The 18,407-nt window shown below is 37.5% G+C and overlaps 1 protein-coding gene across 1 annotated transcript; it reads left to right on the forward strand.

The window, feature by feature from the left end:
• Window positions 1–16: 16 nt before the first annotated feature.
• Window positions 17–17,912, forward strand: ankrd40 (ankyrin repeat domain 40). Its single transcript, XM_087244199.1, has 5 exons — window positions 17–442; window positions 3,114–3,262; window positions 6,697–7,266; window positions 9,635–9,816; window positions 16,536–17,912. Exons 1-5 carry the CDS (start codon window positions 309–311, stop codon window positions 16,677–16,679), a joined length of 1,179 nt encoding a protein of 392 aa, XP_087100325.1. The 5' UTR covers window positions 17–308; the 3' UTR covers window positions 16,680–17,912.
• The last annotated feature ends 495 nt before the right edge of the window (window positions 17,913–18,407 follow it).

The following is an 18,407-nucleotide window of genomic DNA, read 5'->3' on the forward strand; positions in this document are numbered from 1 at the left end:
ACCATCTGAAGGTGTTACACCAAACATTGCCCCCAACATGGGAGGTGCAGCAGCGGATACGAGTGGATTGCAGTAGTCGGCGAAAGACGATTTGAACACAACCCGGTCTATTACAGTCTTTCCTTTTGATCTGATTTCATTATTAATACGTCGAAACACACTCCCACCACCTCTCGGTCGAAAATCACCCACAGCGGGCAACTGTTTAATCCACGGCGGAGCAAGTTGACGGTCCGTTTTTGCTTCCCGTCTCAAAAGCACAGCGTGTCAGTTCGTATGAAGCTTTTATTTTCAGACAGAATTGAATAATGTCAACGACATCGCTGGATAAAGAGCTGCAGGAGCGTCTGAGAGAGGCCAGTGCCATCGGAGACATTGACGAGGTGAAGACTTTGGTGGAAAGCGGAGTCAACGTCAACTCTCAGAATGAGATTAACGGATGGTGCGTAACGTTAACGAACAAAAATTCATACCCATTTTATTTATGTACAGGTCTCATACAGTTGTTGTAACCTTTCCCCTTAAAACTGTACGCCTTTCTTGATGCGATAAGATAAGATAGCTGCTGTCTGTGTAGGTTTCATACCTGACAGTGAAGATATTAGTGTAATGAGCTGATGTATGGCCGGGGGCGCTGTGTCTACCAGAATCTGACTGAGGTAACATTAAAAGTGGGCTTTATATTTGCACATTCGTTCATTTTATCGTTCCATATATTTTTAAATTCAAATATATTTGAATATATAGTCTGAAATTACGTATGACTTAAAAACAACATTAGCTCTGTTTAAAGTTCACATTAAATCAAAACTAACCGTATTGATTTTGTCAGCTCATATTGCTACTTTTGATGGTGGACAATTCATCTGTGCATGTCATTAAGAAAACTAAGTTTTTTGCTCTTGTAATTGATCAGTGAAATGTAAAAAGTGCACTTCCTGTTTGTTTTCAGTTAAATTTTCCTGTCTGAGGTATTGGGCGTGGCTAACACTCTTAACCACGCCCCTCCAAATGTCAGTTTTGACACTACTGTGACAATAATCAGCAGTGGGGAGGAGGAGTTGTGTGCTAGGTTGTAATAGGTCTCCTAAAGGTAGTTGCTAGATCGGATACTGTTGTGGCTGTAAGTTAACGAGAATTATTTATATTATTTATTAAGTTTCCCATTTATTGTATTTTATCAACATCTACCCCAACCCTTACAGTAATGTAAAAACATTAGTTGTACTAAGTATTATTTATGTTATTCATTAAATTATCCAATAAATTTTATTTTTTAGCGCCTACCCTAATCCCAACCGTCACAGTACTGTAAAAATATTATTATCATTATACAGTGTCAATAAAATAAAAATGCATCTATATTAATGTGCACATAGCACTACCGGCCGGCCGCGTATCCGATCTAGACTTTACCCTCCTGAAACCCTTTTCCAGATCTTTGTGACTGTAATGCCTACTTTACTACTTCCAATTAGCTTGCGGTAGAAAAAATCAAGCCACACCCACTGTTTTCCCTTTTAATAGTTTGTTTCTCTAGGAACAGTGACTCAATATGAAACAGTTAAAAAATAAAACGCATTAACCATGAACAGCATTGTACTTTGATAGTCATTTGGCTGCTAATATGATTCCCGATTTAGAAATTGCAAATAATATTTTTCTGAAATTCTATTATTAAGGGGAATTTCTGAATGTGCGAAAATAAATAAAATCAACTTTTCCTTGATCTGAATCAGAGGCCCCTCATGACTGAAATATGTGATCTAATCTGATCTGAGTGTTGATTTAAGGCTGGGGGACTTAAACCCTTGATTTAATCCTGGGGTCTGATGATGATTGTACGAGTTTAGTTTGTGTTGTGGTATGCTATTTAATTATAGGCTATTTGTGTACACTTGTATTTTTCCGTTTTATTTCATACTCTTTGTGTATTTTAGTGTTTTGGGCGTTTCTTGTTTCTATTTACCCTATGTCAAGTGTCATTGGGATTTTGAAAGGCGCTGTTTAAAACATATTTAAAAGTATAATTTAAATTTAAAAATTATTTACTTAAAAAAATTATTTACTCGCCCTAAAATCGTTTTAAACTCAAAGACAAATCTTAGAGATTTATTCTATCACTCAACTGAAAAATATTCGCCTAAATAATATTTTGGGTAATTAATAATTTGAGGTGAATAGCTTCTTTAAAATTTTCTAATGTTTTAAGCAATATTTACATTTTGTCAATTACCTCACTACCTACTGCACCACTGCATTGCCTCAAAAACAACATTCCTGATCTATAATATGAGTTTAACCTGGCTCTTTACGCTTTTGTTAAACATGCAGCATTTAATGTGGAAACACTTTCAGTTTGATACGCAGAAGCATCAGCAAGACGTATGTAGGCTGATTTCCATGTAAAGTGTAAACACTGTAGTGCAATCAAAACATTTCTTCTTCCAACAACTCTGGATCAACCAACTACATTTAGGGCAGTTTATGATTGGTTGTCAATTAATTTTCTTCAATGTATCCTGGGGAAGAATTTTAAGTTATCAAATATTAAACTGAAAAATCCTTAGGTTTTAATGTAAAATGCTTATTTATTTTGTATACTCTCTTATTAAATTATGTTGTTATTATTATGTAACATGTTTTTAGCTATATCGATCTTGCCATGAAATAGCTATAGGTTGCTGATGTGGCAATAAAAAACAAACAAACTCATGTCATTAAACATTGCTTTTGTAATGTTGCTTAATCCAGACTTTATAAATACCCTAATAGGGTTTAAAGGCATTAACGCACTGTCGTGATCGTGATGTAATGTGAACTACCTTATGTAATAATAAATCAGTATTGAGGAAAACATAGTTTATGATCTCTTCAGATAAAACCCTTACCTTGCAAATCATCCATCTTGGCAGCGTTCCTCAAATGCTTAATTAAACAGCTCGTCGTTAGGAGCATGTGTTTTTCTCACTCTGACATTTGTTGAGCAACTGAACTGAGGTGTTAGATTAGTTGTGACGTTCATGCCAAGCCTTGCCTGCTTTGTTTCAGTAACGGCTGAATGCATTAAAACTCATTTGACTCAGATGTTCTCATGTCCCCTGTTCATCCAGGACGTGTCTGCATTGGGCCTGCAAAAGAAACCACAAACAGATAGTGGCCTATCTGCTAAACAACGGAGCCGACAAAGACATCCTCACAGCGAAAGAGGAGCTGGCCGTCCAACTCACCTCCAAACCTGAAATCAGAAGACTACTTGGAGGTATGCTTTGAGAAAACCCAGCATCCCTTTTCGTTGTGTATTTGATGAGCTTTCTGTTGAGCAAGGGAACACAGTGGCCAATCAGCTGTCTTTAAGATTACGCTTAAAAACCCATCCCTTATAATCTTTAATTAAAAATCATAACTGTCCCTCCTCCTTCAAAACGACTTTTCTTCACATCTGGTCACATGTATTGACTTTTGGGGCTATCAGAGTGTGTCTTGTCTCTGCTCTGCTTTCGTCCATTCGTCAATCTTCATTTTGTTAGCAGCGATCCAATCGGTTTCCAATGGATGAAATCCAGGACTGGCCTTAATTTTTCTAATTTCAGGACCATTTCATCGGATGTACATCACAATATGGAAAAAAGTACAGTCTTATCTTATCTTAACATTTTATGGTGACTGTAAAGTCCTCATCTGCATTCTAAACAGATACAATGTCTAGTATAATGCTGCGTCCCAATTCGCGTGCCATCTATCCTAAATAGAATTCGAAAATAGAATGAGTATGTCCCAAATCACAGTATGCTGAAAAGAGTAAGCCAAAGGTTCCTGGATGGTCCGGCAAAAATTCGAAGTGTAGAAGCGTCCATACTCTAACCGCTAATACTGGCCACAATACATTGCATGTTGGACGTGAAATTGATTAGACCTATAAACGTGGGTGAAAAGTGTAAACAAACTACAAACATGGCGGACAGACCATAACAATAATAATAGTATTGATGTTGCCTGTTTGCATTACGGTGGCGCAATGGGTCGCACAATCGCCTCACAGCAAGAAGGTTGCTGGTTCGATCCCTAGCTTGGCCAGTTAGCATTTTTGTGTGGAGTTAACATGTTCTCCTTGTGTTCGCGTGTCAAAAGACATGCAGTACAGGTGAATGGAATAAGCTAAAGGGGGTCACACACTTGAAGCGCTGCTCGGCATCGCTTCACGCACAGCATGCATTTCAGAATTCTAAACATAGAGTACACACACCGGCGCGGCTGTCCGTGGCGCCCAGCCACGACTCGGGACACTGTTAATATTTCTGCCGCGCTACAGAGGGCCATCTGAATAGTGTTATTTTAAATATCATGCAAATGTGCGTGTCTGGTGTACGATACTTTCAACTGTCATGTGCGTGCCGTGTCGTGGGGCATCCGGTGTGTGATGCCCTTTGATTGGCCGTAGTGTATAAGTGTGAATGCAGGAGTGTATGAGTGTTTTCTAGTGTTGGTTTGCAGCTGGAAGGGCATCCACTGCGTAAAACATATGCTGGATAAGTTGGTGGTTCATTCAGCTGTGGCGACCCCTGATGAATAAAGGGACTAAGCCGAAAAGAAAATGAATGTTGCCTGTTTGTTTGGGGGGTTTTCTTAAAAAAATGATCCCTTAAAAATCTAAACAACGCTGTTTGAACCACTCTCTTTAATGTTAAAAAATGTATGCCTTTGGATTGGTAAACAAATGATTCCTTATTTTGGTGTATCATCTATTGGATTGCTTAATATACTGTGAGAAATTATGATCCACACTCACAGTCTTCTTATTATATTTTATATTAAACCAAATAAACCAAATGTTTTATCTTAACCCTAGTAAATAAATCACAGTCCTTGGGGATCTTCTGAACATTTACAGACTAAATACATAGGGAAATATTCAGTTTTATATGATAAACTATGTATCATTTTTTACAGTCACTTCTCAACTTTCTGTGGATACTCTGTACTTTTTTATCCATTTTACTACACAAAAACCTAAACCCTGTGGGCCGATTAGGGATTAAAGCAGAGGTCTCAAACTTAATTTATCTGGGGGCCGCTGGAGGCAGAGTCTGGCTGATGCTGTGCCGCATCAGGTTTTCCACAAGAAATTAATTATATTATTTATTATTTATCGTTAATGTTTGTTTTTTCATCTTATTTTGTGTTAAAAAATAAAGAGATTTGAGAAGATTGGAATTTTTTAACACAAAATAAGATGAAAAAATAAACAAAAGAAAAATGTATAAGAAAATAAATCAATCAGTAATAAATAGTAATAATAATAATAATATTTAGATTTACTGTTATCCGCCGTGCTGTTGTTACAGGAAAAAAGCAACACTGTGTTATTGTCATTTGTTTTGACTACTTTTACATCATATAGAAATTTATGTCATGTTTATTGTGTGAGACAATGCAAATGCAATGCAGGTATAGCAATGCAAATAACCCACAAATAACGGTGCGACTCTATAATTGGTCCAGTTACTGGACGGGGACTCTTATTGCAGATGGACAGTTGTCATTGTGTGACTGCAGACAATTACATTAGGCTGCATTGAGTTCCTTACTTTTCTTTTATCCCGCTGCGTATGTATCACTTTGATTTCTTTTCTGCTCACCGCGCACAAAACAATAACCACCAACCATTGAAAGTGATTGTAAACGCAAGAAAGATGATTGGTTAAAAAAATTGTTCAGGACCAATAGTTAACGTGATTTTTGTTTTAACTTGCACATGGCTACTGTCATATGTGCGCGCTCACACAATCCACACAACATTTGCTGCACTTACACTCTCTCTCTCTCTTTCTCACACACACACACACATATACACACACACGTGCAGGTATTCACTGCGCACAAGTTAATGCCAAATCAATTAAAATAAATACCGGAAGGAAAAATACAAATATCTGACATTTCCCAGTACAGGATCCGGCTCAAATCAAACACTGATTACTACATTTATCTACGTATGATGTCCCGCTGGGCAGCAAATTGTTTTTAATGAAGCACGCTGGGACGAATGTCCGCGTGTGCCCAATAGAAATGAGGCAGCCAGCAGGCATGGGAAAAAACACTCTATGGCAAAGCTGCTGTAACTTACACTTATTGGAAAACGGTCTCTGCCTGCATCAAGCCCAGCCGATGGAGAGCCATATCCCACCATGATTGGTGGGTTCGTTTAGATCCACACACAAATCTGTAAAGTGACATGTATATCAAACCTTGCGGGCCGCACTGAAGTAAAACTTTCAAATTAAGGCGGGGGCCACAAACTGTCACACCGCAAGTTTGAGACCTCTTGTTTAAAGGGATAGTTCACCCAAAAATGAAAATTCTGTCATCCTTTACTTGTCCCTAATCTTTATGGGTTTCTTACTTCTGTTGAACACACAAGAAGATATTTTGAAGAATGCTAAAAACCTGTAACCATTGATGGAAGTCAATGGTTATAGGTTTCCAGCTTTCTTCAAAATATCTTCTTTTATGTGCAACAGAATAATCTCGAACAGCTTTTCCCAGTAACCCATGTAAAATAAAACAAAATAAGACTGTTCTTATGTCTAAGACTGGAACAAAATTTCTTAAATAATTAAAAAAATCAGAATTCAAATGATAATGCACTTCAATGTCCTTGCCCTGTCGCTTCACGTTTGTTGTTTTTCTTTTTAGTGGAAGAAGAAGACGAGCCTGAGGTGAAGGAACCAGAGCTGCCAATCATTCCCAACTATCTTTCCAACCCGCCCTTCCTGTACAGCAAGATGAACAAAGATAACCTGAGTATAGCACAGCAAAACGGCACCAACAGCACTCATGCAGAGCCCCTGGAGTCTGAACCGGCCACTCTCTCGCCAACACAAGAGCAGCAGCTTCCAGCGCCTTCACATCAGCAGCCCAAGAGCCTTTACACAGACAGCCAGAGCCAGCAGGAGCTGACCTTTGTCCCCGGCGTGGAGCAGAACGGCGTCGTGCCGAGCCCCGTGGTGAACGGTGGCCTGCCAATGGAGCTCTCGTCAGAGACTCATCACACTAACCACTGCGAGTTCACACACGCTCATCCCATAGCACAGAATGGCCCCGTGTGTCCCAGCGCAAGCACCAGCCAGCCTCCACAGCTCCCCGGCACCACCATCAGCCGGCAGCAGTCCATCCAGCCGCAGATCAACTGCTCCCAGATCAGCGGCTCCATGCCCGCCTTCCAGCCCTTCTTTTTCACCAGCACTTTTCCTGTTAACGTACAAGGTAGAGTTGAGGATTAGTTATGCATGGTTCAGTTCGGTATGGGTCACTTTAATCACAATTAGGCATGGGCTAGTTTAAGATTCTGATGGTGTGATAACCTTGGGTAAAAAACAAACACGGTTTTACGTAGGGTTGGGCCAATAAACAATATTATATCGAATTTGATCAAATGTATGTCAATAACAATGAATAGCTCTGGACTTTATTACTCTATATTGATCTAAGTGCAAATAACACAGCAGAAATGTGCAACAATGAGAATATAGAAGTGTGGACCCTCTAATTTTTGTGGCTTCAGTCATTAGCTTCCTTACACACACAAACCTTTACAGAAAATTGCAGGCAATTTTCCTGAAAGGTCTGTATGTGTGAACGCCCTTTTTGAAAATACCGGTAAATTCGTTCCAAGTATTTTCCGGAAAGAGAAAGTTGTAACATTACCGGTAATTTGCTGAAATGCTGCGCTGTGTAAATGCAGAAGGAAGATTGCTGGAAAGTGCGTTCACATTTAGAACGTGATGACGTGAGACGTCTACTTTAGCCAATCAGAAAACTCAGACGCATTCGCATTCTTGCTGTTTATGAAAATAAAAGTGTTTAAATATTTTTTTTAGACACATTTAGTTGCTAGATGTTAATCAGATAACGTTTTTATGTTCTTTCTTAATGCCAACTGTGTAAATTATTGATAAAATGGGACGATAACCTTTTTTAAGGTATACCGCGGTTTGGAAAAGTCAAGAGTTTAAAACCGCCAACATTTTCTGTAATACCTAAGGTATATGTACGATTTTTTATTTACTTTTTTTGTTTGTTTTTTAGGTCAACAGTATCTACAGCAAAAAAAAAATATCCAAAGATGCCGTTTTAAATTGTAAAGAAATCAGGGTTTTTGAAACAAATGAAGAGAGCAGAAATCAATGGTTCATTTGAATTATATTGCCTGACATGTTTACTGCTCCAAAATATCATAAATCTGTCAAAATATAGAATATATTGTTTTCAAATGGGAAAAAAGGTTCAGGTTTTAACCCAGACAATTAAAAAGAATAAGTTTTAGAGCAGCGAGCACAATATCGTGAAACCGTGATATTTTTATCCAAGGTTATCATACCGTTAGAATCTTATACCGGCCCATGCCTAATGTACATCTCGACATGTGAAAGTGTTTCTCTATATGTTTCCATCAAAGTTGTTCACAATACTTATCCATCAACAGAGTTTGTAATCTAGTCAAATGTTTACAAATACAAGAGCAGCCGTTTAGAGGTCATTTCTGGTTAATGATGTCAGAATTTACCGGTAATTTGCAATGGATGTGTAAATGCTCTTTCCGGAAAAAATTCTGGTAGTCCTTGCCTGTGTGAACAGCACTTTTTAAAATTGACTGGTAAAGTCATTGTGGAAATTTTCTGGATATTTACTGATATCACTGTGTGAAAAGGGCTATTGTTGGGTTACTCTTTTAAATCTGGAAGCATCAACAACTACTATCAAAATATATATCATTATCGTTCAATATGGAAAATAATTATCGAGATTAAGTTTTTGCCATATCGCCCATCAATTGGGTGGGATTTCCTTAGCTACTTCAACCGTTAGTTTGCTGCAAGTGAAACATGATTGAAGGACTGCAAAAAATAAACCCCACCCCCTACTCAAAATTCCATTTCAGTTGGAAATGCATCATCATACTGCAGCAACTTCTGGTTCACACAGACTTTAAGATGATGTCAGGGTAGTAGAGGTGACAATATTTTAACAACAGTCTTGTCATACCATGCAGTGGAAAAGCACCATAAGCAAACATGTTGGTGAGTGAACTGTAGACTATCTGAATGCCTTTTTATTGTGACTCAGTGCAGCCCTGCTTTGACTTTCACATAAAACATGCTGCAGAAAACATCGCTAAGGCCTGATATTTTTTAATGAGGTTGCTAGGTAACAAGAAAGCAGTTGGTGTTGGCTACATTATAAGTAATGAATGAAAATGAAAGCAGTAACATATAAATTTAGTTTAAATTGTTTTTATTTACATTTAATTTTGTCCCTTATTTGTATTCACTAAACACTGAGAGGATATTTGCTTGTCTTTATTTGCTGCCTCTTTGTTAATGGATTAAAAAACCACAACTTTTGTGACCATGGTGAGACTTATTGACCTCTTACTGAAGCAAATCGTAGAATTGCTCTACATCAAGGCTGATTTGGTCATACTTTTGCTCATCTTGTAAATATGATCATTCTGACGTCACTTAAGGGCAGCAGTAGATCAGTAGAACAGGTTTCAGCATGTTTCCTTTGTTTAACTAGAGGAATTTATGAAGATTCCTCATGTCTCAATCTCAGACTTGCCATGTCTTCTCAGAGCTTGTCCTGAAGGTGCGCATCCAGAACACAAACATCAGAGAGAATGACTTCATCGAGGTGGAGCTGGACCGGCAGGAGCTGACGTACCGCGCTCTGCTCCGCGTCTGCTGCCGGGAGCTGGACATCAGCGCCGAGCACGTGGAGAAGATCCGAAAGCTGCCCAACACTATGCTCAGAAAGGTGAGGCTGTTAAAAGCCTAGTGCAGCCACCCAAAATCTGATATCTGCTCTGTTCCAGAAACCCAGTGAGCTGCTTACACTAGTTAGTACTGAATTGACAGAACTGGGGTCTCATCCATAAGACTTTGCTTAGAAACCTTCCTAAAAGTGAATGCATGGCAGGATAAATGACTGATTTATTATGCAGTTGAAGTCAGAATTATTAGCCCCCTGTACATTTCTAAACATAATAGTTTTAATCACTCATTTCTAATAACTGATTTATTTTATCTTTGCCATGATGACAGTACATAATATTTTACTAGATATTTGTCAGGATACTAGTACTCAGCTTAAAGAGACATTTAAAGGTTTAACTAGGTTAATTAGGCAAGTTAGGGTAATTAGGCAGATCATTGTATAACGATGGTTTGTTCTGTAGACAATAAAAAAAAATGGCTTAAGGGGGCTAATAATATTGTTCTTAATTGTTTTTTTTTAAAAAAGTAAAAACTGCTTTTATTCTAGCCAGAATAAAACAAATAATACTTTCTCCAGAAGAAAAAAAATATATTATTGGAAATACTTAAAAAAAAATCTTGCTCTGTTAAACATCATTTTGGAAATATTTGACAAAGAAAAAGAAAAAAATTCACAGGAGGGCTAATAATTTTGACTTCATCTGTATATTATGGCCCCTATGATGATTTAAAGGTTCAAAATGAAAGTGTTTTTAACAGTTTAGTTTTAAAACGCTTAAGCTTTGCTATGGTTTTGGAAATGCTGCTGCTTCAGTGTTGATTGGTGGAAAACAGAGACATCTGAAAACGTGGCTGCAGACATTCGTCTGTCTGATTGGGGCTTTTTCTCAATATTAAGTGCTCAAAGTTCAGTCTTGCATCCTTTCCTTTTAAGTTCAGACTTTGCAAGTTTGATATGGAAAACAGACTTTTGAGGACACGTCGGGTAAATCTTCAAGGGGGACAGTGTACTTTAAATTGTCATTCACATCACCCTGGCGACGTTGTTTCTATATCTTAACAATAAAATGAAAATATAATATAGGGAACTGCCTATTTTCATTTTGATATTAACAACTTAACAGACAGCAGAAATGTTGAGGTGCCGTGTAGCTGCATATTTATACGAGCGTTTTCTTCACTGTATGCGTATTTACAACAAAAAAGCCTATAACATTACTGTCTCCTTTCATTCTCAGTAAAAACTATGACACATTCCCTCTTCTTTGCTGAATATTAGTTTTTAATAATCAGTAATGGCCATTATAAAAGTATAACATACAATGAGTTTATACAATATAGGAAATAATGGTAAGCAATCAGTCAGATGTGCAGAATCAGTGTATGAGTTACATAAATTAATATATTAACTTGTCTTTGCGCTCAGCCAAAACACGTTACCTGAGAACAGGTGCAAGCTTCAAAAAACCAGAGTTGTGAAACAAGATGAATTAAAAATCACGTTTAATAACTATAGAGAGATGAGATCCAGTGGAAGATCCTTGATGAACTGTCCGAACTGCGCTGCTCTCAACAGGGTGAGTGTGCTCAAAGCACCTGCTGACTGCCTGGAGATCAGACCTCCGCATACGCTGCAGCACATGCCAGCGTGTGTGTTTGGTCATGTGAGGGGCGTTTTCAGCAGTATAGTGTGGACAGAGATCTTTTCAGAAACGCTAGGTGAAACACCAGTGTGGATGTAGATCGTTTTTTAAAACGTGTTAGTGTAAATGGGGCCTTAATGTCTGTGATAGTTGCTATATAAATAAACCTTTACTTACAGTGCACAAAAAAGCAGCGTCTGCTTCTTTTACTAATTCAGCATTTGAGCAGTGAGCATTAGCATGTTGCTGTCAGGAATATTCAAATTTGACAGGTACTTGCACAACAATAGGTTGACTTTAAAAGGAAGTATGTTTTGTGCCTGGCTTTATCAAAGCTGTTGTTTTCCACCTTTAGTGGCACCTTTTATTTAATAAAAACTAATGTTTTTGTTAAACTAATGGTTTATTAGATTTAGTTAATATTTATACATATTTAATACTTTTTTAATATTTGTTTTGTTTATTTTTGATTAGTTTTGTTTTTTAATTAGAAGAATGTTTATAAACTTTCACATTATTAGGGCTCATTGGGGTAATTTAAAAGCTAGATGGTTTAACTTTAGTAAATGAAGACAAACATAATATGAAGTAAAATAGTATTTTCACAGCCTTACTGTAAAATTAAATTAATTAAATTAGTTTAATGAAATTACAAAAGTAATACTTTATTGTCATTTTGGTTCTAATAGTAGTATGTTAGTAGCAGTTTTTTTCAGTTATCTATTTTTCTTAATACTTCGGATAGAAAAAAATGTATAGTGGACAGGTTGTACTTAAAAAGATTTACACAAAGCTTTGTGTCACTAATATGAAGTGAGGCACGACAACATTTTCCTGTGTCTGATGTTTTTTTTTTGTTGTTTTTTTTTTTTGCCACGTCATCCTGCATAAACTCTTGTTGTTTGATCTAGCACTTGAATGAAAATGAATTGAATAAAAAGACAACACTTCCTATGCAAATGGTTATTTCATGCAGTTGGAGAATAAATGCTAATTTAGATCCTTATTTTATTGCGGTTTATTCTGAGCCTTTTAGTTCCCCTGAAGGTCCAGCATGAAGCTACATAAAAGTGACGTTCTGTTAGTTTGAGAAATATCCTCTCTTGTTGAAGCATGTCAGTACAGATAATATTTGTAGAGATATTAAATCAAAGCAGCACATTTTTGCTTACACAAATCAATGAAATCCTTACACAAAACCTGGTTTGCAGCAATTAAATGATACATGATACAATGATACATGATACACACATGCAACCTAATGTGCCACAGATTTGGGTAAAAAGCAGCATCAGCCGAACAACTGTAAATCTTATGCTTGAGATAAATCTTTAGCTTGATCAACAAGTTCTTCCAGTGTTTTATCAGCAGACACATGCTCAAACTGATATCGCCAGATCACCACCCTTATTAGTGTCCAATAGTGTTTACAGTCGCTGAAGGAAGGATGACTCCTGTCAGATATGATAATGGACAAATCTATCCACTTGTCAAATGATAACGTGTTGGTGACGTATGTAATACTATTTCCGGATCCAAGCCGCCACTCATTTGACTTGAGAAATCATTCGTTTATGATCACTTTCAATTCATATCACACATTAAAGTTAATTTTATATAAAGTCATAGTGTACACAACAATCTCTGTGCTTGCTGCATCACAAATACCAAAATTTTAACAATTTATAAAAAAATGAATGACTTTCTGGCCACCGGATATTAGGCATGGACGTATATATTGCGATCGTGATTTTTCGAAAGTATTAAATCGATTTGTAAACATTTTTAATTAACACTTTATGAGTCTCCCCATACATTTGAATAGAGCGCTTGGACCCGGAAGCCGCTTTGCGTGACGTCACACTTAACAAGCAGATACTGAAATGCACTGTAAGCTGTAGACCAATCTAAGTAGAATTGGCTATTTGGCCAATCAGAGCAGAGCAGACTCGAAATGGAGTGGTTTTGACAAACAATTATCCTTTAAAATGCCATAAATACCCCTATATATATATATATATATATATATATATATATATATATATATATATATATATATATGTATATATATATGTATATATATATATATATATATATATATATATATATATATATGTATATATATATATATATATATATATATATATATATATACCCCTAATATTACCTCTATTATTACCACTTAAAAATTGAAGCTTCCATTGTCCTAATGCACTACTTTCCCCCCACCAGCAAAATCACAGTGTGTGCAGGTTATGTAATCCAAGCGATGCACACTGTGTGACACTAATAACTCACTACTACAGCAAGCCTGCTTTCCCCTAAGCAAAGATGGAAAATAAATGTCTAAATATATCAGGTCTTACATCTTTGGTATTGTAAATCAAAAATTATGCAACTAGTTTTTGATATTTGCTTTGCTAGTGGATGCAGGAATCTCTTGTTCATTCATGTAAGCGTGGATAGCGAAATAACTAACATACCTACAAATTCTTCATAGGGTGAACTAAAGCCAACAGGAACTGAAAAAGCTGTTGCAACAAGTCTGGGAAAATATTTAAGCTGAGGTTTGCATGAATCTGGTTGACAGCACAGACTACAGGCTGTCACATTGTCCCTGTGTTGATAATTGTGTAAATGTTATCATACTTAAGGACGGGACATACTAAACCAATGGTCAACTGTTGGGCAGCATTGGCCTGTCAGTGGGTGTCTATCAGGCTAGTTTGTTTTGGTGTGTTCCATGCATTACCTATTGTCAGACTTCAGAGTGAGTTCACCCAATTCAGCATGTAGAATCGACATCAGTCATCGATGACAGAGCGCTCTGATTGCCTGTTCAGCTATAGATCAGAGCACAAGAACAAGCAAACAACACTAGTCAAGAGGGAACACAATGCCATAAGTCATTTGGTTGCATTTCTATAGAATTGCTTATAATGTGGATTATCAGACACATTTGCATAAGCGAATCCCTCTTTGTTGAGCGGAATATAATAAAAATGGCACATAAACATTGCTTTGTTACAGCTTTTGTGAGTGCAGCACTAGTTGTGGTTTTCCTTTTGTAGAATAACAATACAGACACTGCCTCCTGTGAGAATGGAAGCCTACAGCACCATCAGCTGTTTAAAAACTAATCTAGAGCGCCATCTGTTGTTTAAAACGAGCCTAATCTGCTGTTTAAAGGTAGGGTAGAGTGTCATCTGCTGTTAAAAATTAACCTAGAGTGCCATCTGCTGTTATAAATTGGCCTAGAGCAGCATTTGCTGTTTTAAAACTAGCTTAGAGCACCATCTGCTGTTAAAAAACTAGCCTTGAGCACCACCTGCTGTTAAAAGCTAGCTTAGAGCGTCATCTGCTGGTAAAAACTAGCACAAAGCGCAATCAGCTATTTAAAAACTAGCATAAAGCTCCATCTGCTGTTAAAAACTAGCCTAGAGTACCATTAGCTGTTTAAAACCAAGCGTAGAAGGCCAACTGCTTTTAAAACTAGCCTAGAGCGTCATCTTCTGTTAAAAACTAGCCTAGAGCACCATCAGCTATTTAAAAGTTAAACTAGAGCGCCATCTGCTGTTTAGAAGCTAGATTAGAGTGCCATCTGCTGTTGAAAACTAGCTTAAACTGCTGTTAAAAGCAAGCTTAAAGTGTCATCTGCTGTTTAAAATAGAATAAAGCGCCATCAGCTGTTTAAAAATTAGCCAAGGGCTCCATCTGTTGTAGCCTAGAATGCCATCTGCTGTTTAAAGCTAGCCTAGAGCACCATCTGCAGTAAAAAAAACTAGCCTAGAGCACCATCTTGCTAATAAAAGCTATTAAAAAATCTGCTGTTAAGAAAAGTAGCCTAGCATGCTATCTGCTGTTAAAAACTAGCTTGGAGTGCCATCTGCTGTTAAAAACTAGACTAGTGTGTCATCTGATGTAGCCTAGAGTGCCATCTGCTGTTAAAAAACTAGCCTAGAGCACCATCTGCTGTTAAAAGCTAGTCTAAAGTGACATCTGCTGTTAAAAAATGGCCTAAAGGGCCATCTGCAGTTAAAAACTAGCCTAGAGCGCCGTCTGCTTATTAAAAAATAGCCTAGAGTGCCTTCTTTTGTTAAAAGCTAGCCTAAAGCGCCATCTGCTGGTTAAAACTAGCTCAGATTAAAATCAGCTGTTAAAAGCTAGCCTGTAGCACCATCTGCTGTTAAAAGCTAGCCTAGCGCACCATCTGCTGTTAAAAATGCTAGCCTAAAGCGCTGTCTGCTGTCAAAAACTTGCTTAGATCGCCATCTGCTGTTAAAAACTAGACTAGCGTGTCATCTGATGTAGCCTAGAGCAATGGTTCTCAAAGTGGGGGTCGGGACCCCCTGAGGGGTCGCGGGACAATGAAGGGGGGTCGCCTGGTGGTTTCCAAAAATCTATTTATTTTTATTAAACCATAAGAATTACTATATTTTATCCATAACCTTCTGAAGAGAAAAAAATAGTTGTTTATACCATATATATAGTTACTATAGTAGCTTATAGTTACTACTTCTATTGGATTGCAACCCCTGGGGTAATTGCATTGTATTAAAGACACAGCAATAGCGTCAGATGCAGCAGATTTCATAACACCTGGTTAAACTTTGTGGCCCATTTACAGCTCTCATACATAAAAAAAAATTAAAAGAAGAATAGACTTGGGTCCATTGGTATGTGTGTGCCATTGCATGCAAGGTTTCTGTATTTATAACCACCTCAGAGGATATTGGGGGTCGCGAGTCACTGGCATTGTCATTTTGGGGGTCGCGGCCTAAAAAGTTTGGGAACCCCTGGCCTAGAGCACTATCCGCTGGTAAAATCTAGCCTAGCGAGCATCATCTGCAGTTAAAATCTAGCCTAGAGCGCCATGTGCTGTTAAAATCTAGCCTAGAGCGTCATCTGCTGTTAAAATCTAGCCAGGAGCGTCATCTGCTGTTAAAAAGTACCCTTTAGCACTATCTGCTTTTAAAAACTAAGCTCAGAATCGATTCAAGAGAGAATACTGCTGAATTGATTTCTGGAATGTCTGATTAACTTTAGGGTTCACTCTATACATATACATCATTTATTTTCTTCTTTTACATCATTTCATTTATTGTTTGTTTCTCAGGATAAAGATGTGGCGCGGCTACAGGATTTCCAGGAGTTGGAGGTGGTGCTGGAGAAAACCGAAGGCTTGTCGCTGTTCTCTGCTCAGGGCGGTCTCACCGACAGGCCCTGCTACAACATGAAGGCCTCCAGACTCACCTACTAGCCTCCCAATCAGAGACTCGCCGTGAATCTGGGACCTGCTGCCTGAACTCCCAGACACGTATCAGATCCCAAAATATGGGTTGGTAAACCGGTTCAGAAAAACATGTTAGCCTTATTCCTCCTCTCCATTATTAACAGATGCATCCTTAGTGCCTCTCCTTCTCCATTGTATAACCATAGATGGCTTGTTTTTATAGGCTTTAACTTGATCTAGGGTGGACGGGATTTGCTCACGGCTTCAATTTGAATATTTAAATCCATCCAGCTGACAATTGGACTTGAAAATGCACCACTTTTGCATACTGTCAGGCTCTACTGCCTCATATAAGGTCACTGTGTCGAACAAATGTACAGCGTCCCATTTCAACAGGCACTAAACTCTTGTTTATTGGTTGCATTGAGTGGCCACGTTAATATCATATCACATCAATGCGTTGAGTTCAAGAATTATTCAGTTTTGCCAGACAACTCTGTGCACTTTACCAAAACCTTGCGATTTATTGAAGGCGCGTCCGTTTTTATCAAACTTCCTTTTCGTTTAATTTCAGAGCTGTATTTGAATGCTGTTCAATCACTATAAGCCAAATAATTCATAATTAGCATGGACTGTTTGGAGTCTCATTGGCTTGTAGGAAGGCAAAAATGTCCCGTTTCTCTATGTAGCAAGAGATTTCTTCGTTTACCCCTTTGGAGGAGCTGAATTAGAGTTGAATAATAGGATATTTAACCACTGAGAGCTTCCAGTAAGCATCTTTCTGAGTTTTACGATGCTTGGTTCTCCTGTATTTGAGAAACAGGATCTGTGTTTAAGGTATAGAGGTAATAGTAGTGCCATTTTACTAAACTCTTTGCTGCATTGTTCATGTATGAGCATAAATTAATAACGGGGAATGCTTGAGGTTAGGTTTTGAAGCGGTGCATCGTCGAAACACTACATTAGATTTTGTCTTGATAGACATTTTGTTACTGTAAGAATTTCTGACGATTCGTCTTACAATTTGGTTTTAGTTTTTCTTGACTTGTCTTAACTGAACATTAAACATTTGTTAACAATATGCTACTACTATTGTTTAGATGTATTGTTAGCCCCTTGAAAAGACGTTGATAAATTATTGGCATAGGGTTTTTTTATGTGCAATTTTTTTTAGTATTCTATAATACTAGAAGCTGAGGATTAAACAGAAGTATTGTACACTTCGGTTGAAATAAAACAATCTCATTTTCTGTTCTTTCATACTTTGTCAGTTTACTAAAAAGATTGCCGTGGAGATGGTTGCAGGAGATATTTGTTTTCGTATTTATTTACTATTATTTTGTAAGGTAACACTAATGACAAGAATGGAAATTGTCAGGTAGATGTCAAGAAAATGCTTATCGTTTTATATTCTGAAGAACTACAATAAAAATAAATAAACAATTAAAGGCTTTTGATTGGCCACACTGTTTCCTAGTGCGATTACAACAAATATTTTTTCTACCTTATTTTTAAGTTTAACACAGCCTATATTAGGGATGTCCAAGCTCAGTCCTGAAGGGCCAGTGTCCTGAGCTGCATCCCAAATCGCATACTTATGCACTATCCTACGCCATTTTGTAGTATAAACAGTGTAAGTAGTGCGTTCACACTGAAAACTCTAAAAATAATAAGTGCACTTTAATTACCCAGATGATGCACTCATTCAGCCGGTAAAATGAAGTGTGGAATGATGGACACTTTACTCACTCAACG

This window comes from Danio rerio, chromosome 3 (genome assembly GCF_052040795.2).
Source record: "Danio rerio strain M-AB ecotype USA chromosome 3, GRCz13ab, whole genome shotgun sequence".
Lineage (NCBI taxonomy): Eukaryota > Metazoa > Chordata > Actinopteri > Cypriniformes > Danionidae > Danio > Danio rerio.

Coding starts and splice junctions, on each gene's coding strand:
- ankrd40 (XM_087244199.1), top strand. CDS start 309: ATGTCAACGACATCGCTGGATAAAGAGCTGCAGGAGCGTCTGAGAGAG. Junction 7,267..9,634: donor TTTTCCTGTTAACGTACAAG/GTAGAGTTGAGG, acceptor ATGTCTTCTCAG/AGCTTGTCCTGAAGGTGCGC. Junction 9,817..16,535: donor CCAACACTATGCTCAGAAAG/GTGAGGCTGTTA, acceptor TTTGTTTCTCAG/GATAAAGATGTGGCGCGGCT.